Source organism: Papilio machaon, chromosome 12, assembly GCF_912999745.1.
Source record: "Papilio machaon chromosome 12, ilPapMach1.1, whole genome shotgun sequence".
NCBI classification, from domain to species: Eukaryota; Metazoa; Arthropoda; class Insecta; order Lepidoptera; family Papilionidae; genus Papilio; species Papilio machaon.
The window spans coordinates 5,253,981-5,281,406 of record NC_059997.1 but is presented as its reverse complement, the minus strand read 5'-3'; the positions used below and the strand labels follow the sequence as shown (position 1 = coordinate 5,281,406).

The 27,426-nt window shown below is 35.2% G+C and overlaps 2 protein-coding genes across 5 annotated transcripts in view; one reads left to right on the top strand and one right to left on the bottom strand.

Moving 5' to 3' along the window:
- Positions 1–20,817, top strand: part of LOC106719194 (potassium voltage-gated channel protein Shab) — a 46,309-nt gene extending 25,492 nt beyond the window's left edge. Inside the window, exons 2-13 of one of the 3 annotated variants that reach the window (XM_014513464.2) lie at positions 8,908–9,153; positions 11,870–12,097; positions 12,294–12,600; positions 15,036–15,882; positions 16,598–16,716; positions 17,335–17,421; positions 17,713–17,790; positions 18,604–18,754; positions 19,245–19,642; positions 19,928–20,000; positions 20,252–20,391; positions 20,540–20,817. In XM_014513464.2, the coding sequence (XP_014368950.2) occupies positions 8,960–9,153; positions 11,870–12,097; positions 12,294–12,600; positions 15,036–15,882; positions 16,598–16,716; positions 17,335–17,421; positions 17,713–17,790; positions 18,604–18,754; positions 19,245–19,642; positions 19,928–20,000; positions 20,252–20,391; positions 20,540–20,638 (2,721 nt within the window). In that variant the 5' untranslated portion in view covers positions 8,908–8,959 and the 3' untranslated portion in view covers positions 20,639–20,817. Of the gene's footprint in view, positions 1–8,907; positions 9,154–11,869; positions 12,098–12,293; positions 12,601–15,035; positions 15,883–16,597; positions 16,717–17,334; positions 17,422–17,712; positions 17,791–18,603; positions 18,755–19,244; positions 19,643–19,927; positions 20,001–20,251; positions 20,392–20,539 lie in introns of those variants that run through there. The other 2 variants (XM_014513467.2, XM_014513468.2) reach the window with 2 other exon arrangements.
- A 4,289-nt stretch (positions 20,818–25,106) lies between these two features.
- Positions 25,107–27,102, bottom strand: LOC106719159 (N-alpha-acetyltransferase 60). 2 transcript variants are annotated; one of them, XM_014513428.2, is made up of 5 exons: positions 27,021–27,102; positions 26,631–26,736; positions 26,274–26,505; positions 25,597–25,768; positions 25,107–25,521 (listed from the first exon to the last, which is right to left on the bottom strand). In XM_014513428.2, exons 1-5 carry the CDS (start codon positions 27,023–27,025, stop codon positions 25,305–25,307), a joined length of 732 nt encoding a protein of 243 aa, XP_014368914.1. In that variant the 5' UTR covers positions 27,026–27,102; the 3' UTR covers positions 25,107–25,304. The 2 variants fall into 2 exon arrangements, with proteins under 2 accessions (XP_014368914.1, XP_014368913.1); XM_014513427.2 differs by having other exon boundaries at positions 25,108–25,521; positions 26,966–27,098.
- Positions 27,103–27,426: the final 324 nt, after the last annotated feature.

Genomic DNA, 27,426 nt, shown 5'->3' with positions numbered 1-27,426 from the left:
AACGCCGGTCGAAACATTGTTCAATTGATACATGTGATTTAAACATTTAGTTTGGTTAGCAGTATACGTATTTTTGAATTCATTTACGTTTACATTTTATAAAAGTTTATTGAAATTTACTTATTACTTTAGTATTTATTATGTAATTATAAAGCTTTTGTTGTTGTGTAAAGATTATTTTGCGACAGTATGACACTAAAAATAAATCAAAAATGTAACGATAAGAATTTTCTATTTTCCAAGATGTTTTCATAACCCTCTGTTCACTTCTATACTCATTTATTAAAGACAAGTTGTCGCCCGGAGACTCCGTCCGCGCGAAATTAAAAAATAACTTAATAAGTTACCTATGAGTTCTTCCAGACTGTTACCCGTTCGGCATAAAAGTCAGAAAGATGACATAATGTTGTCTGAAACATGTTGACTTTTAGAGCTCAGCAAAATGTTGTCTTTTCGATAACTTTTTGCCGATGTCATTTTAAAGCAATCTCAATGATAACTAAATGATGACTTTTCGAGAACATATTTTTTTGTTAATAAAACTTTTAAAAATTTTCAGATTTCTGCTATTTTCAGATTTATTGAATTTCCTTAATAATCATTTTTAAAAAACAATTCTAATTTGTTACTTTTTCAAAAATAAATTTGGTGTTCAATTCAAAAATAATTCGAAATTGGAATATACGAAAAATTGAATTGTTAGTACTTTTCGCGACAACAGCGGCCATTTTGTTCTATACGGACCTCTCACTCATCCATTAAAGAGTGATTGTTGACAAGCGTGAATTGCATCGTAATTCGTTCGGCATTGCTAAGTGTTTTTATTCAATTATTACAACATAAACGTATTATTTTTGACTTAACATACTGGTTGAAAATATAATTAATAGTATTTGTGATTCTTATTATTCAGTTAGTTATCAAGAATTTAATTGCCGAACAAATAAACTTGTAAGTATGAATATAGGTTATAAACACATTTTTTCATATTTTATAACTAATTAAATTATTTAAAATTGTTGTAAGACGATGCTCGTCGCTATTTTAATTAAATGCAGTTTAAATATTTTACTTTTTAAAATATTTCTAACTTTAAACATTTGTATACAATTTTGTTCATTTAATTCATACATAATAAAAAAAAAATTATCAGCATCGTCTTTGTAAAAGTGTCTGATAAAATTTAGAATGCGCTAAAATTTAATGAATATTTTCAATTTCTGATTTGATATTTTTTTTAGGATTCAACACAAGATGTAAAAGTAAGAAACTAAAAGTAGAAAGAGGATAATATCATCGTCAAGTTCTTCTGAAAATGAGGGTATGTAACAAATAAAGTTCAATTATATATAATTATTTTGTTCCTTATTAATAAAACACTTTATTTTCAGATAGCGGAATAAATAATATACCAATGCCACCTGCCACGTACGTGAGCCAAAAGGATCAGCAACCACCATCAACATTTAAAACTCCTATATCATTACTAGAGCCGTAAAAGTATTTATAATTTTAATAATAAGATTATTTATATTGGTATGTCATATCGTTATTATTCATTGTGTTATCAAATAAACAATAATTAAACCTATTTTCCATGTCAATTTTTATTTTACACTAGCCTCTTAATTTTAACATAAAAACGTTAACTTTATGATCTCTAGAAAATGTTATCTTTCTGATATCTTTTTAATGATCTCTAAAAGATGGCACTAGATGGCTCATAAGAGAGCTTTATGTTAACTTTATGTTAACTTTATGTTGACTTTTTGGTTATCATTTCTGATATCAGATCTTGAATAATGTTAACATTAAGAGAACTTTATGCTATCTTCTTGCCGAACGGGTCTATATATGTGTCAAATTTCATCAAGATCTGTTCAGCCGTTCCGGATATACATTCAAACAAACATCCATCCATCCATCTAAACATTCGCATTTATAATATTAGTAAATATTATTAAAATGGTTACCATAACATCTGTAAAAATTATTTTGTGTAAGATTACTTACTCCCTTAACGTTACTCATTTATATTATAAGAAAGTTATATTTTGTTGATCCAATATTATAAGTATTTGTCATACAAAAACATCTGAGTGTCGTCGATATTTATAACATGCTAATTGGCAAAACATTTTATTGCGCTATGTTTAGAATTGAACATAGTTTATCAGGGTAGTGCAGTGAGGCAATCAACATAATGAGCAATCGCGAGGCCCGCTGCGTGACCCTTGTCTAACATAACTGTAACATACCATCTGCCAACATTACAATTACGTTGTAAAACACATTTTAACGTTTGATTAGTTAGTAAAATATTCAAATATTCAAATATTCAATAATTAGTAAATATTACAATGACAAAAGATATTGTAACTCAAACACAAGCTTAGGAATGAACCTTTAAAAACAAATTTAGTTGGTAGCAAACGAGGTCTTGCAGTAAATAAGTTATTCATAGCGAACCCATCTCGAATTTCAAAATAAGGTAAGACTATCTCATTACAATGAAAACATTTTGATAAAGGTCACAATATTACTCAACTGAAAATCGAACCTGGGACGAATATTAATAAAACATAACCCCAAATCTTCAAATATCATCAAACTCTCATCGATGTATAAAGTGCGGCCCATTTGTATCACACGAACTTTATAACGTAATGATATCGACATTAGCCGTCGCCGTGGAAATGTGTAGCTGCAAAAAACGGGAAGATACCCGGGAGCGATGCCAAGAACACTTGCGTCGCTAAATGTGGACAGACACGTCACCCGTTATACCCGCGAACTGTCACGTTACGCGAATATACATGGAAACACGCATTTCTTGCAACTGTAAATGTAGAGTAGAGTATAACAAGAAAGTTTATAAGAACGGGTAAGAAAGGCGCTGTGAGCTTAGTACGAATATTTATGACAGTCGTTATCGACAAAATTTACATTTGTGCAGTGCCCATATCAGGCGTAAAGTACACCAAAAATCTGATACTAATTTTGACATAGTTGTTGACGATGATACGAAAACGATTGTCACAAATATTCGTACTAGGCTCACTTTTTTTTTAGTTCGTTAATTCGTGTCATTAGTTCTGTCAGTAAATAGTTAAACCTACTCAGTCATAGAAAATGACAAAAGAAAAAACATGATAAGACAGCTATTAGCCAGTATGAGTAACAGTACGACAATGATCTTGTCTTGTGGCACTTTATTGAAATTAATGGTGAGTGATTAGTAAGCTACCATATAATAATTTAATTTGTCTATAAATAAGTTAATTTAACTGTACAAACGGAGTAAGAATCGAATAACACCGCACCTTATTCTTGGTACGCGCTGTCACAATGGAAATCGTAAATGGAAAGAAAAATACAAACATATCACGTTCGTATTTCTTTTCTATTATTGCTTTAAGTCCTCTTGTCAATGTGAAAATATCAAGATCTGTTTATACTTGTATGTATGTAAAAGGCGATCAAACATTTTCACGTCATCTTTGCAATTATGCCGACAGGCCAATCACCCCAATCTGGTATTAGTGAAGTAAAAATACTCGGAAAAATGTTATGACCCTGATCGAAGCCAATATCAGCAAACTTCAATCAATAAGCTCTTTTATAATGAGATTTACAAAGAAAATATAAAATGTGGTGCAATATTTATAAACATTTTATTTTTGCTTAATATTACCTTAATTTTTCACCTCTAAATATATTATCTGTTTTAATTTTATTTAAAAAACAAATAAGTATTTATTTGTCCCGTCAGTAAACGCCTTAAATAATGTGCAACAAAGCCACCTACGTAATCATTTATTCATCATATATTAATGCAAATTCCGGTATAGTCTGCAAAATAAAACAGAAACATAAAAACATTATCCACAATGAAACCTAATCTAAATTGGCTTATTACAGAGATATCCCGAGAGAGACGGTTGATAATTTACAAATTCTAGTCGTTTTATATCCATTATTCATGAAATCTAATTTAATGATGAACAAAAATTATTTACGTTCATGTAATATGTAATGTTAATTTGACTATAATCTCAATTTTATATTTAAAATCAAGGCCAAAGTAAAGAGACAACAAACAAGGCTGTAATTGCTGTCATTAACTCACCAACCATTCAGTTCACTTTAATGGAACGGAAAATTTATTCTATTGCCCTTAGTATTTCGAAGTGGTTCAAAATTGCCCCTGACCTGGGGATGTAAAATATAGATTGTTATTAATGTTTATTTCTGTTTTACATTTAATAATGCAGCCTTGTTTTCGTTTTACGGATGCAATATGTGAGATGTTGATATTGTATGCTATATATTAAATAGTACTCAAAATAAATATTTGTACTGAAATATTTATAGTGACATGTTATTATAATACAAACATATGATTGATTTTAAAACGTTAATTACCGTATTTTGGGCTTGAATTTGCCAACATTCATAACATCTGAAAAGCTGAAAAAACAGGTTTACACTCACAGGTATACACTACACATGTACAATGTGGTAGTACACCTGCATATGAGCTGTTGTATAGATTTATCAAGGCATACATGAATTGATGAATATTAATACGTGTTAAAACGCTTTTAATGGGACAAGTCATTAGCGCAATGTATACTCCGGTCGTTTGCAACATAAGCCCTATAATTGTTCGATCGTCGTTAATTAAAACCAATCATTTTTGTTACATTTTAACAGCTGCTTACTTCTTTGACATTTTTAATAATTTCACGGCTAGTCTTTGCTATACGACATTTTTAAAGTTTTCGGCCTAATAGAAATAGAACGTTTTTGATGAGAGGAACTAATAAATTTTGTACTTAACCTTGGCACCTACTTTACGACGTAAAAAACCAGTGCACTTTTCAATATGTTTAAAAACAAATGAAAAGAACTTTTACAAGTATAAAAAAATGATTATCTCGTTAACAAACTAAAGTTACACAAACGTATATAGATAGGTACAACTATGAAGCCTACATCGAAAACTTCGTCTGTAAATAGATTATTCATGCACGTACGGATTGAATTAAATTGAGGCGAGCAAGCCCGGCCTGTGCAACCTACATTATCCGTTACGTGCTACGAAAGGTCAGAGGTGAACGTAGCAGATAGCTACAGCGTTCGTAGCGCTACGATGTAACATCCCTACGAAGGCCAATATACCTTTGATACATAACTTTATGCAACGTTATTGCCACTCTAGATGTAGAGTGAACACAAATTGAATTTGGCTTGTAAAGTATTTCTTTCTTGTAGAAAAATAATTTTAAGATTGGCTTTGCGTGATTTATTAAATACAAAAGTAAATTACTACTTTCGTGAAAACATCATTGTATTAATGGCACGATTTAAGTTGAATTGTTATGTGGCGTGATGCCAAGGTTCTAATAGGGAGATTTATGTACAAGCGCTATATAAATGCCCGTCAACCTATTTGGGCAATTTATTATATTTCATGATCATGTTTTGTTTGGTTTGTGTAATTATCAGTTATGTATATAGGTGCTCGTAATATAAAGTAGAATAAATACTAGATGACTATAATATAACTAAAAAATTACCTATGCAAAATAACTTAAAATGAAAGTTTACGATATTACGCGATTCCATTAAAAATATAAAACTAATTTCAGTACAACAATGTACTACATTCCGAAGACCTACTGACAATTTACAATTTTTATATCTTCTTTCAATTTGTTTCATAAATCTCCGTGTTACTTACATCGTGCTTTAACTTACGCGGAGTTTTTTCATCCGGAAAGTGACCCTTTGTATGGATTAGTCACAACGTAGGGTAGCGACCTCACTTTCTGTCAGCGAACAAAGACATGTTTTGTCAACCATACAAGATTTATGGAACCGATAGTGTTTTGTATCATATATGTTTTGTATTTTTAATAATCTTTTCAGCAGAGTAAGATATCATTATACTTTATTGAATATCTTTATTTTATTTTGGCTGCATGAAAAATTTATTAATATTGGACGTAATTCTCTCATAATCTTTTTATCAAAAGGTTGGCGATTCATCCATAATTCTATTATTTGTTGCGGATTTTGATGGCAGGGGCCAATTAAAATGAAATGATCCGGTTATCTCTAATTTAGTAAATTCAGTCACTTTACCCGATCAAAGAACTTTCTCGAAGCCACGAAGTAATTTCGTTAGCCTGATAGGCTTGACGTAATCTCAATTCTTCTATTTTAACGGCCGCCCCGTTTGTTTTCGACGTCGAAAAAGGTGAGGTCATTGGGGCCCGCCTTAAACTAGTTTTATCCAATCTCGCTGTCACTCAATCTAATTTGATAATGCAATTCTTTGGTGTTAACTTGGAAAATGCACTTACTTTTACTTTATATACGAATTTAGAAAATATTTATGTGTCTCTTTCGGCTAAATAAAATTATTGTAAAATTCTATCTTAAACTATTTTTTTTTATTTGTTGTAATAATGTAGTAAGATACTGGACGGAACTTATCACTTTTAGTGCATTAGAGTATTAACTCTATTTATAAGTTGTAAAGTTCCCTTCTACCATTAAATATTCAAGAAAATAAAGCACAATGGAGAGATTAAGAAAATGAAATAGACGTCTAATGTTTTTGTTTGTGTTGGATAGTGATAATGGAATCATTATTGAGGCCGTCAGTGAGCCGTGAGACAACAAAAGTTGAGGGAACACCTATCGGCTTATTTACAATCGGCGGCGCCTTTTCGCCTATCCCGTTCACAATTCGAGATCAATACGGAGGCTGGCTGCTGCCTCCCGCACTGCCTATTCACATTGATCGCTCCCTCTCTCTCCCTCCTTTACGTAACCGAACAAAAAATATGACAAGCATCGAAAGAAAATTTATCACTTGTTTTTCTTTACTTTTACTTTTGCCAAAAACAAGTGAAAGCGTCATATTAAGCGACTAAAGTTAGAAAGATGTTTTGACTAACCATGTTGCATGTTCTTTGAATATTTTATTAACACATGAACTAATATAGTAGAAATAGAAAGTTTTCTACGACAAATTATAACCAACGTCATTTGCCCCTTGATTGTTAAATGTGACGGTGAATATTGAAAAGAACATTGTAAAATAAAATGTAAAGTAAACAAGTAAAATAATATAATAGAACTTTTTTATATCTCTAAAGAAAAGACAATTTTACCACTTCTCTTTTAATAACCATTATTCACGCTTGCATGCAACAAATTTTGTTGAAAGAACCAACTCTGTCGCTAAAATTTCAAGCTACGAAAAATTGACGAAATTCCAGAAGAAAATTAAGAGACATTTACGCTGATTATTCTTGTTTTAACCTACATAATTTTCGCTGATTCGAAATTAAGTTAAGTTTTTTTTTTAGGTTAACGCACTCACGCTTACCAGTTATGAATTAGAATGTATGTGTGTTTGTTCTGCACAGTAATCATAAGTATTTTTTACAGATTTACTTGTTAATGAGCATATATTAAAAAATTGGATTTAATTTTTTTTTATGTATGTTTTTATGTATGTGTGTGTTTTTTTACAAATATAATTAATGTTCTTGAATAAGATTGAACCGTAAAATGTTATTTGCCTGTGAACCAAAAACATTTATAACAAACATATTAAAGTACTTCATCTTCCAAGTTGCCAGTAAGTAGGACATTGTCCTTATTCTGGCGGCTTTATGTAGGCCGTTACGATATTATATAGGGCTGCCAAGTAAAAGCAAATAGCTTCGACTATTCTATATTAGCTACGAGCAGACGGATTGGCGCCTAGTAAACACATAGCTACTATTCCGTATACAAAGGCTTATTGTGAAGTACTAATAAATTATATTGATTGTTATTTATGCAAAATTTACTTAATATTTACTATTTACTTTATTTATGTAAAACAAATTGACGCGTAAATTTTTTATTCACATTGTCAACGTTTCCAGTATTTTACAGTTCTTATAGGTATAAACTTCTTTAAGATTTCGTTATTAAATTTCAAACGTACATTAACACATTTGATCCTGTCTTCTAAATATTCTGAGAACTTATTCTGCGTAAGTTGAAGCAAAAAAATGCATTAGTTAAGTAGTTCATCGAATACGTACGTTGTCGATGTTTTAAGTTATTGTAAATTAATAATTTTTCAAGTTACACTTAAGTTAAACTTAATTTAAAATGTAAGTTACGAGATGCAACTTACGAGCTTTGATGTATCAGGTACCAGGGAATCATACAGGTAAGGTTGTTACTATAATTAGATTAGGGTCGATCAGTCGGCTGGACCGGCGCAGGCAGAGGCATTGCACAGCGCACCAGCTGATCGATTGCCGCCGCCGCCGCCCACGCTACACCTCTTGAAACTCTCTTTAAATACAATCTGACTATGAGAAAAATCAAATAATCTTTAATAAATTACTTAAGTATACAAGTTTGGTATAAGTGGATATACATCCGTGGTACGGAAATCCGTAATCACTTACAATCTACATTCAAAAATATTCCTGAGATATATGCACTGACGCAGTTATTTTTTAACTTTTTACTGAACGGATATATTTACTTTTGGTTAAGTCAATTTAAGCTTGATGGAGTAAAAAATAAAGGGAGTAAAAGGTACTCATTTTTATTAGCATCGATTCTGATTATAATCTGCAAGTAGTTCGTGCGTCCCTCGTCGCGTTGGATTGCTATCCCCAGCCCCTTCGGTATAATATAGTTTTGTCACGATGAATGGAAATTTATATACCCACTAAGGGACTGAGACCAACCTAGTGAGTTTTATGTTTACTATGCAAATAAATCAGAGAAATTTTGATGTAATATTATTTGATTTTATAACTGGATTTACTAAGGGACACTCGATGGCGAAAGGATTAAGAGATTATCTTTGATTTTCAGGTGCGGCTACATTAGAGGCGGGTGATGGGCGGCGGCGCGATGAGCTAGCGGAATGGCGGGCGAGGGGGCGGGCCGCGGCGCGCGCTGCCACGTGGGCGACTCGCCCCCGCGCGCGCCCGTGGGCTATGCAACGCCCGGACACGCGCACGATGCCCTGCTCGAGCGCGCCGTGCCGCCGGCAGCCGCGCCCGCGCCACCGCCGCCGCCCGCGCTCGCAGCCGCCGCGCTGCAGCGGGCGCACTCCAGGTATTGTGCCTTTCAAACTTGATGGATAGCGGCTAGCAATTTCTTTGAAGACGCTAAGTTACACACAATTATAAGTTTTTGCTGTACGGATTTCTCTACCCAAAATTCCCCTGTTCCTTCATGAAAGTTAAAAACAACAGTTAGAAATAAATGGAATACTTATTTTAAATTAATTTACATTTACCAATAAGATCTGATAAAGATCTTTGAATGTTCCTACGAAATATGTAATTAACTAAAAGTATTTGGTTTCTTGTAGCGTTAAACATTTGAAGGTAATTTCTATGTAACCGCACATTGAACATATATACAACTACCTATATAATGTAGGGATGTAACCGACATACCGCGGCTTTTACAATTACCTATTTGTGACTAATATTGCTCGAAGCGCCACATGCGGTTTGTTATCGAATCGTTTGAATCCTATTTCAAAATTATTTTGAAGTAGCAAATTTACAACGGCTACGTTATTTGCCCTCGTGTTATTTACCTATAAAGTCATCTTCCACTTCTTTTTAATCTTAATGTTCTGTGGTCTTCAAATCTGGTCATCATATTTAAGTCGGTTTATAAATATTCGATAATTTCCTCGGATATTTGTAGATTATGTGCAGAGCTGGGCGTTAACTCGTTAATCCGTTAATCGTTATTTAACGAAGTTAACATTTTGCTTAACGGATTAACTTTTAAGTTAACTTCAAAAAGTGTTAACGCTTTTGTTAACTTCCGTTAAATTCAACTTCCGTTAAAAAAAGTCCGTTAATCGTTAAATTAGAAACTTGGAGACGTGCTGTCATTTTGTTTAAATTACGTGCCACGCCACGCTCATAAGTTCATCTATGTTGGGCGACTGTCGGCGACTCGAATGGTGAACGAACGATTTGATAATTGGTATATGTGAAGTTCGCGTGCAAGTGTGATGCATCAGAGCGTCCGGGAAAGACGTGACCAACAGGACAAAATCAAAAGAAGGTTCGAAATAGTATATTTCATTACGAGTATATAAAACAAGAGTATGTAATAGCCCATATTCCGAACGCTCTTCGTCCCTGCAATATCCTTCAATCCCTTTTTTGAGCAACTGTATTAAAACAATTTTTTACTCGTGCTTTTTCTTTAGCTTTTCCAAACTCGTGCGTTCTCTTTCCCAACTGTCAAAATAATGTCTATTAAAAAGAAAAAAACCAACCACGAATTATTAAAAAAAAAAATCATTGAAGTTTTTATGATTCATGCAAATATTTCTAAAAAGAAGTTCCTAATTTGTTACAATATCAGATTTAATGGTTTGATTCAATGAATTAGGTTAGTTTTCATTTTATTTCATCTCATTAAATTTAATTTTCATTTCATATCAATAAAAATAATCTACTGAAGACTTGGCCGTTTGGGCATAGTTCCCCTTTGCCAACCCAGAATGGGTGAAGAAAACAAAAAAATCTGTTTGTATTCTTTTACAGTGGGCGCCATTTTTAAACATTTTAGTTTGTCGAGTTTTTTGTGTTTTTATTATTCTAATAAATTGCTTTAGTTTTTCGCAACTGTATTAAAATAGTTGTTTAGTACACGTGCGGAACTGTCATTACAACTTGTTCCAACTGGCAACCCTCACCTTCGGCTGCGCCTCGGCTCGGGTAGACATTTGTCGAAACTCTGCAATGACAGGCTTTCCGCACTCGTAATGAAATATACTATAATGCATTCATACTTTTCTCCAATACTAATTTGTTATAGAATGTATAGTCAAATTACTATTTTAAACAAGTGTCGCCACAATAAGTGTGAAATTAGTATGTATAATTTTGGTATGGTTAACTGTTAACGATTAACTTTAACTTGCGTTAAATTTTCGAGAATTTAACGCTTTAACGATTAACGAAGTTAATTTTTTAATTAACGAATTAACGATTAACGAAGTTAACTTTTCGATTAACTGTGCCCACCTGTGATTATGTGCTATCGTAAGTTTTCAGTTCAAAACTTTAAAATCTGAAGCAAGTTTTGTAGCTTCAAAACAGCTGCTTCAAACGCGAGTTTTATGAACGAACCGCATTTTCAGAGTTAATAAAGGATTTTCTGAATTTTATGCGTTTTCAATTAGGCTATCGGTCTCATGAATTGGAGCACGGTTTCGATGTTGCGAAATACGTTCGGTAAATCAATTTTATGTAACATCTGTTCCATATTGTAATAATTTACAGTTAAAATTTTACTGATAAAAAATTACGATAAGGCTCAATAACTTCATAAGCTTAATCTAACTTATTTTACTTCGACTTTTCTTCATTGTTAACTATTAAATAACTAAATAATATATTGTTCTCCTCCCTCACGTCACCGATTCGTAAGTATAAAAGTTTAATCCTTATATGACTGTAATTTTATATGTAACTAGCTTTTGCCCACGACTTCACCTACGCAGATTTATGGGTTAATGTATTTACAATAAGATGTGTTGAAAATTAAGTTAAGTAAATTTATGAATCAAACTTATCCCACATTTCCGGGATTATATGTAACATATGTGATCTTCCAGACTGTGTTCTACATATAAAACAAATTTCATGAAGATCCATGTAGCTGCTCTGAACCTATTTTTTATCAGACGTCCATCTATCAATCCAAACAATCAAGCCGAGCACTCACTTGCACAAACTTAAAAATTCTCAGATATATAATCTGTGTCAATATTTCAAATATCGAATGTTTCTAGGTCGATGTCGTCATTACCGCCCGAGCCGTTCATGATGCTGCGCGCAAAGGCGCTCAGCAAGCGCGTCATCATCAACGTGGGCGGCGTGCGACACGAGGTTATGTGGAGCACGTTGGAGCGGCTGCCGCACACGCGCCTCGGCCGCCTGCGCGACTGCAACACGCACGAAGCCATCATCGAACTATGCAACGATTACTCATTACAAGATAACGAGTACTTTTTTGATAGGTCGGTACTACGCATCGTCACACTCACAGCTACGCGGTATTATCACTGTTACAGAATAAGCTACAGTTCCCTTAGATATAAATTCTTGAGAAATCGCGTTTTTTTATTAGCATCATCTAAACATAAGTATTATACAACGAAAGAATTTTAGATTCAAGTATTACAAATAACTTACATAAAAATTTATTGATTGCAGGCATCCAAAGAGTTTCAGTTCAATATTGAACTTCTATCGGACTGGGAAATTGCATTTAGTTGATGAAATGTGCGTGTTGGCGTTCAGTGACGACCTGGAGTATTGGGGCGTGGACGAACTGTACTTGGAGTCGTGTTGTCAGCATAAGTACCATCAGAGAAAGGAGCACGTCCACGAGGAGATGAGGAAGGAAGCGGAGAGCTTACGACAACGGGAGGAAGAGGAGTTCGGCCAGGGAACTTGTGCGCAGTACCAAAAATGGTTGTGGGATTTACTTGAAAAGCCAACGACGAGTATCGCCGCCAGGGTAAAGTATAAAATAGCATCGAAGCCTTGTTTTACAATTTATCGACTCTTTTTATTAATCTTGACAACGCTGCCTGGGATTTAATTATTTATCATAAGTTGAAGGTACCGGATTAAGTTCCAAGATGTTAGGTGATAAGTAGTTAGCAGCTTTTGTTTATTGTTAGTTAATTTAAAGGACAATGCACAAGCAAAATTTGTTGTCAAGTTTTGAATAAATTAATCTATTGACTATTGTGAAAATTAGAACACCATAAACTAAATTGACTGTCTCAGTAGGTACACTGTACACATTCACTGTATATTATATAACATATTATTTACAGATTCTTGCAAAATTTCACGTTTAATGTAACACTGGTTTTATGTACCACAATCTGCATACATTATATTTGCACATTTTCTAATCAACTTTGTTTAACACAAAATAAACACGTTTTTGTCACAATTATAATTGAACATGTTCACAAAAACTAACGATTTTTAACTTTCATGTAACATGTTTTTTATAACAATTGTCCTTATTGTATGAACTACAGGGTGTTTCTAAAAGAATTTACTTTTTGTATGTAATATACCTATAGTTTGGTTCGGATTATTTTTTTATTATTACAAATATTTTAGAGTCTAGAGATCTGCCAAATCAAGTAAATTCTATTGGAATCAAACCTTTAGTACGTTTAAATGTCGTGTTTGTGGTGCATGAATAACATCTATCTATCTGTCTGTCTGTCTGTCTGCATTTACGTTCAATGTTGTCGGATCGTGTCGCTCGTTTCGTTAAGGAATGCGATGTTTTGCTCAATGTTGTGATGGTGATATGATCGCTTTTGTCGAAATATCTCATAATTTGTAGACAATTAATTACTTATATTTTTTGTGCGGAAGTATTTTATATTTTTTCGACAACAGCGGTGAAGGGAAAAATGTAAGTACCAAAATAACTTTGTTTTTTTTTTTTTTACTTTCGTTATTCCTACTGATTATTTTAATTCATTATTTTGTATTAATACAAAAATGTATTTTATGCTTCTTTAATTTAATGTTTAGCGATTCAATATATTACATTCTAAATTTTATGCTTTTTATACATTGTTTTGTTTATTAAGTACATCATAATTTAGAAAATCTATCATTTTATAAATAAATAAAGTAAGAACCACTTATCAAATGTTTACAATCAATTTAAAACAAAATAATTATAGGGTAACATATATTTTTTTGTAAATACATAGTCGTTTCTCAATTACAATTACAACCAAATACAAAGGTCTGCAATGACGTAGATGATACACTCGTAGCAAAAAAGATAAAGCTGCGTAGCATCGTAGCGTCGTAGCAAGTCTACTTATCTATACAACAAATATAAAAATTATAAATCTACATTTAGATACGATTCTGTAGTAGATTTTTTAATATGAAGTTTTGAGACAAAATTTTGTCTTTTTGGGCCGACAATTTGAAATATAATTTGATAAAATAATTAATTAATGTAATATTTATATGTTAATTTGCATTTTTTTTCTATATCATAGCTTATAATATTGAAATTTATTTGTTCTTATTAATTTTGTTACAATACTGAAGAGTATGCTGACGCAGATTCTGCGTTAGCACAGCGATCTTTCAAATAACTTTTGATGTTCACAGCCGCGTCGATGTTCACAAAAGGAGCATATTTAAAATGAAACAAAGCTTAATTGTTGTCGCAAAATAGTAAAATAGGGGATGGGCTTACGCGATGTGACCAGCCGCCGCCGGCGTCGCCAGCGGCCCGCGTGCGGCCCGGCACGGGACGGGCGCGCTCTCTGGACGCGGTCCACTGCGCGAGCCCGCGCCCGCGCCGGTTCCCACAACGGCTGAGCGCCGCCCGCCGGCGTCCCTGTCCCCGCTCCGTCCTGTCCCGTCCTGTCTCGTCCTGTCCCGTCTGGTCCATTCCGACAACCCCTATCGAGCTTCGCTTCCTCGTACTCATCCGACTAACCGAGCGACGCGGGAGATGGACGAACACGCGACCGCGTCTCCTGCTCTATCATAACGCGTTTTCGTTCATTTTGATATACTGTACTTTAATATCTTATCTACACTATGACCACACAACACTACTAACAAACACGAATAGATGTTATTTTTACACCCGAAATATTCTTTTATACTTAAGCGTTTTACTACTTAAGATATTGGCTTTACAATAAAGATTGACTTGTAAATACATTGCTACATACATACCTACATATTTACTGTTACTTGTATCAGCTTTATGTTGTACAGTCGCTTAGGTACTCTGTATAGACACTAACACCACTACTGTACACGTTAACCACTTTGTAAGGACGCGAGTGCGTGGTGTGACGCACTGTGTAGTGCGGTGTCGCACGATGTGCCGGGGCCCGCCGTGGACGCGCCGCCCGACGCTCACACGGTGCATGCTTGCAGGTGATTGCGGTGATATCGATCCTCTTCATCGTCCTGTCCACAATAGGGCTAACCCTGAACACGATACCCCAGATGCAAGTGTACGACGAGAAGGGCGCGCCCATGGACAACCCGCAGCTGGCCATGGTTGAGGCCGTGTGCATCACTTGGTTCACACTAGAGTACGTGCTACGGTTCAGTGCCTCTCCGGATAAGTGGAAATTCTTCAAGGGAGGACTTAACGTGATAGATTTACTCGCCATATTACCCTATTTCGTGTCTCTTTTCCTTCTCGAAACGAATAAAAACGCGACGGACCAGTTCCAAGACGTGCGTCGGGTCGTGCAAATCTTCCGCATAATGCGGATCCTTCGCATCCTTAAATTGGCCCGGCACTCCACCGGGCTGCAGTCGCTCGGCTTCACGCTCAGGAACTCTTACAAGGAGCTCGGGCTGCTCATGTTGTTCCTCGCGATGGGAGTGCTTATATTTTCGTCGCTGGCGTACTTCGCCGAGAAGGAGGAACCGGGGACTAAATTCATTTCCATTCCGGAAACGTTCTGGTGGGCCGGCATCACCATGACCACAGTCGGATACGGTGACATTTACCCCACGACCCCGTTGGGCAAGGTCATCGGCTCAGTTTGCTGTATCTGCGGCGTGTTGGTAATTGCGTTACCCATCCCCATTATCGTCAACAATTTCGCCGAGTTTTACAAGAACCAGATGCGACGCGAGAAGGCGCTGAAGCGGCGCGAAGCACTGGAGCGCGCCAAGCGCGAGGGCTCCATCGTCTCCTTCCACCACATTAACTTGCGGGACGCTTTCGCCAAGAGCATGGACCTCATCGACGTCATCGTGGACACAGGTCAGTAGCCCCCTAGGCAGGCTCGCCGCCGCTTGTTCATGTCCTTCGCTAGTGAACGTCTTACGATCTTTTTCACTTTGCACGCATGTCTGTTTCTGTGTTATGCTCATTCCGCGTGTGTGTTATGGAATGCCGTGAATGTCGATGTGTGCACGTCGCATAGTAGAGCTCCCCGGACTCGCAGGCATATTCAGATTCAAAGAGTTCACGTTACATCGCAGCTACAGCTATCTTCGCTCGTTCGATGCAAAGAGGTGCACTCAGAGTGTTTTATTCCTTGTCTTCAGGTGACAAGTGCGTCCTCATTGAGGCGAGAGACGACGCCAGATGAGCCACCTCCTCCTCTCGCACGGTCGTCCACTCGACCCCTTTATATAATTTCCGTAGCTCGGGGTCGGGTTAGCGTCGCGCGTAGCTTGCGATGTGCGACGAAGACACTCGTATAAGGTCGATCACATTGTCAGCGTAAGGCTAACGCTTCTAGAACTAACATTGACTTCCGTGGACCGCCCGTTGTGTGTGCCGGAGGACGCTGGATATCTTAGACTGTTCGTGTTGAATGTGTTATGTGTAGTTCGCGCTGCTGTTTATTCTCATTTATTTCTAATTTTTATTAATTCGTCTGACGCAATTTCACCGTTATTGTTACGTGTGTGAAGTTTATGAGGGATCCGCGAGGGGAGAGGTGGCTACTTACAATGGTGTGTGTGTCCAGGACACAACCTGTCGCAGGCGGACGCCACTAGTCTGGAGGGCGAGGCCCCCGCCACCACGGGCTGTTACCGGCAGTACGAGCACGGCATCGGCAAGCCGCCGCCGACCGACACTCGCCAGGTGAGGACCGCCGCTGCGCCCCGCGCCGACCCGGGTGCGTCCAAGTATTCTACTCGTACCTATGTATCTACATATGTTATCACTATTACTTTATTAGCCAAAGCTTCAATTTTGTTTTGAGCAAAGTTACGTTATATATTAAACTCATGAATTTCCAAGTTTTACCACACGGACCAAGGTACGTTTTTAAAATCGCATATATATTTTTCAATTATCGAATCAATAGATATTAGTACGTAAGTCTATGGTTGAATAATTAATAGTGGATTTTGCTGCTGTTATAGTAATGAAAAACTTTAATGTTTTAGCTACTGCTGCGGTAAGTTATTTCTGCTAAAGCCTTTCTTAATTTAATTAATAAAAAAAATTATAAAGCTTTATAAATTGACACTACCTTCTGTCTTATAAGGAATAGTTACGTATCCGAACATTTTTCTCGAGGGTAGTTAGTATTTCTTAATAATGTCAAGATAGTCTAATTCCATACAAACAAAGACACCAGGCAAGTCAACAATGGCCCGCTTTTCTTAGCATACCAGTATTGCACTCGGTGTAAATATTGGACGCACCCAATTGGCAGTGGATCAGTGAGAGTGTTACTGACACGATAGGACGCAGTTTCAGAGCAGCCCTAATAAGGAGCGCCGGTACTCGACAGAGGGCGCTGGCTCGCCGGAGAAACGATTGCTCATTGAGCCCACACCAGTAAGCCTCGCATCGCTACACTTTTAGCTAATAGTAACGCTTCCTATTCTGTCTATATGTAGCTACGTTGTATGATTGTGTAGTTGACAAATCGCTTTTATAATAATATCATTACCGATTTTCATGTAAAGCAAGTCTACTACTAGTCTAGAAAACAGTTGTATGTGATGACATACCCAATATTTTCATCTAGTGTATTGATTTAAAAATCGGTAATGATTTTGGTCGTTGACTAACAGTCTTAGGAGCTAGATGATTAGTGTAACCCCATAATATTTTCTCTTTTTCTAGGAAAAGAAAATGGCTGACAAACAACTTGACTTGGATCAGCTGCCTTCTGAGTTTGAATGTTGTTTTTGCACGTTCAAGGTACTAAACCCTAACACATGTAGACAATGTCAATCTACAACTTTGCTTGCTATTCATATAACATTTATTATCTACGTGAATAGTCTTCATATAATACGTTACAACATATATTAAAACAATTCATTCGTTCTTAAGCATTTCAACATCACCATCAGCTCACTATACATCCCCACCGGGGGTCTCGAAGACTACCCTAAGATAGGGGTGACCAGGACCATGGAGTTAACCATGCTGGCCCAGTAAGGGTTGGTTGACTTCACATATATCTTTGAATTTCTTGTCAGATATGTGCAAGTTGCACCACGATATACATATGTAAATCGAAAAACACATTGGTACATGTGGAATGCATTGTTTGGTGTGTCTTCATTTGTTTTATATGTATGGTTCATTTATAATTTCAATAATACTATTTTGAAATGCCAGTCTCAATTCACTTATGGTCCCCATTGGTTTAAAAATTATATTTTATTTGTCTTAAGTATGATATTAATTAAAGAAATATATTCAAATAAAGCATTAACTAAATTAATGAATGTAAGCATTAGTAGAGAATTAACTGAAACATTGCACTCATAATTTTAAAGCTTTTACTAACATTTTCTCTTTGTCACAATCAATGGATCACTTAGAAATATTGTCAATTGATAAATCACTTTCAATCAGTCACTTCATCTTCAACAAACAAACTGTATCGAATACTTTTAATTATTACAAGTAAAAAAATATAAATGAGATGTAACAAATAGGAAGGACTACTATTCTTTATAGCTATATTATAACACACAGCGTTTACCTTTATATTGTTTTCAGGGCTACAAAGAGTTCATCGACGCGGAGCAGCTGATGCCGATGTCGACGTCCGACCTGCGCCAGCCGGTGTGCGTAGAGCTGGCCTGCCTGCAGCGTCACCCCGCGCCGCGCGCGCTTCCCGAAGCCACGCCCAACAGCCTCGACAGCCCCGGTACGTGCTCTGCCCGTGCCCGCTACTACCGCTCTTCACCCACCGCCCGCTGCCTGTCTCTCAAATCTCAAACACACGTATCGATAGTGTACATATTCTTATCTCACTTCTGGATGTTTCAAAATGCAAATCTCATGCATAGCACAGAATTGTGGGCTGTTACATGCTGTCATCAGAAGCACAATCTTCATTAATAATCGGAAACGACGTTGCGTTGTGGTTTGAAAGGCAGGCACTCATTCACCAACTAATCGCAAATAGCACGATTAGCACTTTTTATACTTTTCTTCACAGTGCAAAACATATTTTATATTAAAACCTTTTGGTAACCTTTCCACTTGTCATGTTTCTATATTCAACCAACACGTTCACTGTACCGTTCAGTAGTTTAGCACTACATTTATTATTATTGTGTTGTTTGTTGAGCTGCGGAGACCACTGTGTGGAGGGTCTTGCGCGGCTCCATGTGCGTATATGTCTTACATTACAGATACATTTGCATCATGCCTTACGCACCCTTTTCCTTCAGAGGGCGACATCGCCTGCGAGAACGACTCGTCAAACTTGTATGTGAATCCGCTGGACGGCAGCGGCGGCGGCGGCGCGGGGGGGAACCCGGAGGGGGGGTCGGTGGAGTTTAATGGAGTGCGCAAAAGCGCGTCTGGAGACGGAAGCGTGTTGTGTGCGAAAGGTTCGCAGGGCGAGGGGTCGCCGCGTGGGTCTGGCGGCAGCCTGGCGGGCGTGGGGGGCCCGGCCGCCCCCCGGCCCCTGGACGCGTCGCGCATCAGCTTGCCGCAGACGTTAGAGGCGCGCGAGGAGGCACCGCCCGTCGGCCTGCCTGGCCCGGACGACTCCAAGCCCAAACACAGAAAAGCGCGCTTCCAGCAGGTAAATTCTTGGCGAGCTGACAACATCTAATGGAGATGAAGACGACCATTAGTTGGATAATAAATTTCTCAAACGGGTCAAAGTTTGCGGTCTTGATAACTGAATGATTTTGTTTTAAAAGTTGATCGGATGCCAGACTACCATTAAACAGCACGTATCACATACAAAATGTCTATATGTCTCAAAGCATGTTTTCCTGTTTCCGGTCCTGTATATTCAATTGTAATATCTATCTATAATTTAATATTGTGTAACAAAGATGTATTTATTTATGTTTACTTACAGGAGTGGTCGGAGGAGGAGAGGAGACCGCCCAGGGGCATAGCAACGAGGATCATTAATCATCATATCTTGTTTGGTAAAAGTTAACACATTATTTTTCTAGAGAATGACTATCATAGGTTCTGCCAATATTAACGACCAAAAAAAAGAACAGAGGAAGGTTGCAAAAATCTGGGATCAAAAGGATCTAAAGACGAAGGGAGTATGATGCGGATATTACTTACTATATAATTACGTATGATCCAATATTGTATAAAGACAAGGTCCTAAAAAAGCATCATGAAATAAAAATATTTTACTACATATAAAACATAAGATATTATACAGGTAAGAACGGCAACAAGCGCGGCGGTGGCGGGTGGCCGCTGGAGAGCGACTCGCGATCGCGCTCCATACTCAAGAACAAGGAGTCGCGCGGCACGGACAGCGAGCTGCTGCTACAAGAGACTACTTCGCTCGGTGCTAATGTACGCTTAATTCACTAAATAAAAAAAACAAGTATACACGAAACACGTTCATCGCTACTAAGAAATGTGTGAAAGTGAACACACAAAGATATTTTTTTTTAATTGAAGGGATTATTACTAAAGTTTCTATTTCTAATATTCCTTTCAGGGCGATTCGGGTAGCGAATCGTCGCCGATCCGGTTAAAAGACTTCAAGAATCAAAACCACAAGACTGGCGCGACAGAGAGAAGTAACCTGGTGACATAGGCTGGTGCATGAATGACGCGCCCTCTACCGACCCCCACGTCCCACCAACTCGTCTCATCTACCGCCGGAAGAGCCATCCCTTCCAATTGGATACATTAGATTAAACATATTATAAACTAAACACGTATAACAATTAGTGCGCAATAATAAAAACAAAAAGATAAATAATAATTTTACATATCATTGGGCGATTGTGACTGCTTGTTGATATAGTCGATTTTCATTTTGTAGAGTTATATATTATTATATATTGTAAAAAAAAAATATTACTTAATGTAATAATCGTTCATTCCAATCGAAAAGTTAAAAGTACCTATTTGTTAAGTTTTTTTACGTGCAATTATTAATTGCTAATTCTAATTTAAGCGACGTAGTCTGTACAGCATAGTTGATGAAAAGAAAAAGCAATTATTAAAAATTAAAGATTTTCTGAAATTGTTCGCAGTTCTTTATTATTTTTTCCTGAACTAGTTTAATTTATTTTTAAGGAAATAAACTTCGATGGTAACGAAAAACAAAGTAAACACAAACACTAACTGATTAATTAGCTATAAAGAGCGTTTGTGGCGCAGTTGCTAAGCGCTTGACCATACTTATACATCCAGGTTGTGCACCAGTGTTTTTCGATTTTAAAATTTATCTGATGTTCCTACCGTGAAGGAAAACATTGTAATGCCTGCACATATTGGCGAAGATATACAACGATATATGTTTAGTCCAACGATATATGTTAGGACCAGTGTGGTTGTCGGTCACCTGACTAGGGTTATTTGTGTAAGCTCCGAGCATACACAAATTTGTGTAAGCCAATAGGAGGGGACATATATAAGCGGACGACGACAGTAAAATAAAATTTAGATTACTTTGTTCTATTTCTATAATAGATATATAGAGGATAGAAAAATATAATACAAATTTTTTCCAATAGGATGGACAATTAGTGCTTTAAAGTAATGGTTTTATAATTTGTGAGGTTATATTAGGTAAGGCCCTTCGTACAAAAGTCAAGGTAAATCTTCGAAACCTGGCGATGGTAGTCACTAAGCGCCTTACGCAATGCAATGACATAGAGGTTCGTACACAGTGCACGTCGCTGACATTTCGTTATTTCGTCTCCACAACCGGTCGCGACGGAAAGATACAATATAGGTTTCGAAGATTTAAGTTGTCTTCGAAGAGCCTAAATCTTTACAAAATAAAAGACAACACAAAAATTGTCAACAATGATATTTATTTGGAAGCTGATGCTTTTTCGTAATACTAAATGTTTAAATATATCATAAATAAATATAAATACGTTCAAAAAACTTAGGAAGGTGCAGCTATAAAACATTGATGTGATGTTAACGATGGCTACATTTGTCGTCACGTGTGAACACTTCTGAATTTCGACCGAACGATTTAGGTAATTTGTTTCACAAAATATCACAATATTAAATAAAAAAATAAATCATGGTCCATAAAATAATACTAATTGTAATCAAATACGTCTAAATAACAATAATTTAGTTAATACTTTAATAAAAAATCAAAATATGAAAGTATTTAAATGAAAGCTTTGGTTTACAGTAAGTCAAAATTAATTATTAGTTCCTTTTATGTACAAATATTGTTATTTCTGTTAAACAAAAAACAACCTACAATATATAACTGATTATATACAGTTTATATCGACCTATATTATTACGAAATAAGGCCCGTTTTGACAACTACACAAGGAAACTTAAATAAAATTGACAAATTCTCCACACAATGGGGAGAAAAACTAAAAGCTCTAAGTAGGTGACACCAGCGCCAAGAGTCGACTGTCATCTGTCATGTTTTTTACGTCATACATCATAGCTACTTAAATAATACTAGCTTTTACCCATGACTCCATCCGCGTGGAATAAAAAATAGAAAACGGGGTAAAAATTATCCTATCTCCGTTTCCTGGTTTTAAGCTACCTGCCCACCAATTTTTAGTCAAATCGATTCAGCCGTTCTTGAGTTATAAATAGTGTAACTAACACGACTTTCTTTTATATATATAATAGATGTATTTTCCTTAATAATTCTTAATTCCTTATCGACTGTGACGGAATTAAAAAAGAACTCTGAAGCCAGAATGCAATACAGCTGGAAAAGAAATCCATTTTTTCTATAAATAATTTAGTGCTACATTCACTCTTGATGACGCTGACATCTATAGTGAGCAAATAGCAGTTTTTCTCCCTATTGCAACAACATTAACAAAATAGTGGGACTAACAACTTATCTGGCCCGATGAGGCGCCGTTATCGAGGATAGGTCTGTCAAAAAACAACTAAAACCTACCGAGGCATAGTAAATGATACACAAGACATATGACAAGAGAGCTACAGCACGACAAGAATCTTGTGACACGTTTTTGACATAAACAGGGGAACGTTGATAAGCTAAAGAAATTTAGTTTGACCTATGCTCACCTGATCAGATTAGTTTGTCGGTTTATAAAACCAATTATCCGCCTAAATTCACTGGTGTAGTGTAACATGTACATTATTTAGCAATGCTAGCTGTTAAAACGGACCTATTATGACAGCTCTAATGATGCAGTTAAATTCAAAAACTATTGCAAAAAGAAAATTTCACTTATCAATATCAATTATATTACTGATTACTTTTATATTTATCATATATTTATTGAACACACAGGCTCCTTACTTTAAATTTCTTGGCATAAACCCATGGCACACTATAAAGTTTCTGTAATTTCCCTTCTGTATATAAGTGTAAACAGTACATAACTTATAAAAGTACATAATATTAAGTGCCAATTATCATTAATTATTGGATTAATACTATATTTAATAAATATACATAATATGACAGTATTTGGTGTATAACATGCCTGTTAACGGCCGTTTAATATGTAAAGTTTTGTTGAAAGTATGAGATGAAACGATTAAGGCATAGCTCATGACATAAAAGTGCTCAGAATTTACAAATACGAAGTTAAAATAAATGATAGTTCATCTAAAACGACATTAAACTGACAAAGATTCATTTGACATACTGTCTGAAAACAACCGAAAAAAAAATGAAATAAGACAATGTATTTGTATAGATGTTTCAGCAGTGAAAACCTACGGTAAAGAAGCATTTAAACATATTACATAATTTAAGTTACATAAGTATACGAGAAGTAAGAGTAGTGGAGAACAAAACCAGTAATATAACTGCGATGAATTCAAATAGCAACTGGCCCAGTTCGACATCATGTACAGTAGGGTTAGCTGACGGTATACCACTTACCATAAATTGGGACAATCGTTTGAACCTCTTGTACGTCTTAAAAAGATATATGTAAATAACAATAGCATATTCCACACATTATAGTCAGAGGTATGCAGGCATAGTTGTTTATATCAAGACCAACATAGCACCATATTTCGTTTTTTGTAACAAGGCACTTTTTCTGTATGTGGAATAGTGCCAGCGTAGCCCACTGTACTTAATAAGAAAAAGGACTGAAGCTGAGATTTATGTTTCTTATTAATTACACGGGAAGCTCTTATATAAGCTTGTTGTTTGTGTTATGGACGATGCTAATGGCAGTGTATTTTAAAAATATTCCCTTAATATCTCTAAAAACTGTTGATTTATCCAATTTTGATGGTATAAAATATTACAAAATTTATTGAATATTATCTCGCACATCAATTTTGTGTACAATTTATGATTTACACATTTTATAATAACAAAAACAAATTAAAAGAAATCGTTTTCAAATATCATACTAATCTAAAAATACCGATCAAGCATTATTGCATAAATAGCTTGATGCAGCATGATTTTTGGACTAAAAAATTTAAAAAGATAACAACAAAGTATTTCTTTTACAATCACATTTGCTTGCACTATGACATTATTAAAATATTTAGTCTTTTTCCATAAATTTAACTTTGGTAGTGCGAGCAATAATGGAACATTAATACATATAATTTATACATTTATGCATGATAGCGGTTTTTTTTTAAATGGTTGCATTATAATTACTTGGTCTTGGTGACAAAAAAAAAATTCTCAAAATTTTTATATACAGTCAAACTTGGATAAGCGAGAGTCTAAGCGGCTTATGGAGGTTGGCGTCGGGACGGGCCAATGACTCAAGCTTTTAGATGTGTGCTCGCTTACTTTGGTTCGACTTTATATGTATGTATACTAAATGCACTAAAAACATGCGTTATACATTTTTGTATACAAGTGCTATAATTTTAACGGCTTTTCATATTACAATGTGTCTGTAAATTACACATGAATCATTAAAATAAATAACCGTCTTACAATTCTAATGTAAACTGTTGTATATATTTCTTTTATCAGAACATTATGATAAATACTTTCAATATTTTACAATGGTGGTAAATAAATACTAAGCAATACTTTAAAAAAACTTTGATGCAATGGTACTGAAAACTTAATAAATAAAAAAAGGAAATTAAGACCATTTTTCATATGTTTTAGGATTTACCACATTAATCTTAATAATTCTTTTCAAATTTGACAATATAAATTTATCAAACAATATAATTATGGTGCTAGGGAATGACCAAACTCTTTCCAAATATTCTTACTAGTAGACTTAGACTAACGTTAGCATGTTAGTGTATTAGAGTATATAATTAACGGAGTATTATATTGACTATCTGTGCCATGCTATGGTGAGGGCAGTTCGGAGTTTACCCCAAATCCAGGGGTAAAGTCCACCGCCACTCCACGCTGCTCGAGCCACATATTTCACATAGTCGTAAATCCCCCATGGAGCGTGACCTCCATTTACGTAATATACATAGGTAAACCCATCCTTACAACGCCCCTTTATTGAATAGTAGTAAGGAAGAAAAGAATGTAATCGAAATCTGTAAATAAGTGTACAAAATACAATCTTAAATAACTTAACATAAGTTAAAGGAAGAAAAAGGTTAAAAACTTACCTTCTCTTTTCGTAAAAATGTATAGCCTCATTGTTTGTGGTGAGTACATGCAGGAATATAGCCTTTACTCTATGCTCATGAGGAAGTTGAACAACAGGTCCTGCTAAGTGTTTGATCAAGACATCCAAAAGCATTGTTGCTACACCGGACCGTCTGTGTGATCGTACTACACCTGAAATATTAATTCACAGGAAATTAACTTCTGACAATTCTATTATTAGACAAATATTAGATATACATATATAGTATTTTCCAATCATCTCCTTGGCCTTATCACAGTCACATGGGGTTAGGTACAAAGTTTTATAAACCTCAATGTTTTGGCTTAATTTTTATGGCCGGCCACCTGACTGTACTACAAAATTACTTCTAAAAATACATATACAATAAATAAAAATTTCTCAAAAATAACAGTGATTTCTATATCCAAATATATATATATATATATATATATATATATAAGCTATTTATATTAATAGCTTATATAGATATATATAAGCTATTAATATAAATAGCAAGTTCAACCATACAAAACAGATTTTAACTAACATGATCTATGGCAATATGATTTTTACAAGTAAACTTGCCTGGCAACACCAAGACACTGAATGTTTCAATGCTTTATAATTTACAAATTACCAAGAGTTTTTAATACATTTTACAAATTGTAATCTTACCTAATGACAAAATATAAGCAACAAGTGTGTCTTTTGATGCAAACCATCTTGACAATATTCCTCTGTCCTCTGCATTTAATTTTAAATATGGTTTGATTTCAGCTACAATGAGTCCTATAATTTGGGTCTTGTATACCGCAGCAAGTGCAAAGAATCTCTCCGATGATGTTATATCTTCATACCATGACTGTGGGTATTCTATTGGAAACCAATCTCTGCATAATGCTCTTACCTGAAATAAGCAACGATATAAGTCAATAAATAATTAAAGAATATAATTAAAAGTGTAGAAAATTGTAAAAAAATCAGTAAGACCCGTAAATTTAAGGTTTGTGACATTTAGGAATCAGAACTCACTTCTTCTAAATCATCAGGGCAAAGGAAACGTAATTGGACATCATTCAATGAACATTTATCTTCTTTTGACTTCTCAATGATCACTTGGAAGCCTTCAGAGAGGTACCTGTAAAAATTATACATGTTATGTTTTACTTTAACAAATTATGTTTTCTGTTTGTTGAAATCGAAATTTCTTCAATGTTTGTTGCAGTTGTAACTCCACTTGCCAGCTACGACTTACTAATGTTAATTAAACAATTGTGTTCAATTGCTACTTAAAGGAAGACAATAATCACACAAACACTGTCCAAGTACTTGCTCTTAATTGAATCTCAATAACACGCAGTACTCACCAGCTGAAGCCAGCCATTCGGTAAATTTGCCATTAATACTAAAATTTAAACACACCTCATTAATAACTTGTTGAAATCATTTCCAAGAAATATATTTAAAGATTTTAATCACTTGAAATTGAGTGATAACAAATTGTTTAATTTGACAGCTGCTTTTTGCTATTTTTTTTAGCCACTTTAAAAGTTAGTCGTTTTTGCTGTTCAGCCAACAAAGTTACGTGACACAAAGCTTATTTTATTCTTGAATCTTATAAGAATTCATTTTATTATTGAATTAATATTATAACGAGATTATATTTATTCTTTTCCTTATAGTTTCCTTCTATAATTTAAAGATATTTAATTTGAGGATACTCAAGCCAAAAAGTATATGTACATATTTTCAGGATGATGCAATATCATTTATCATCTTGAAAATATTATACCTTCTCACTGTTATAAATATTAGTTGAAAATAACTT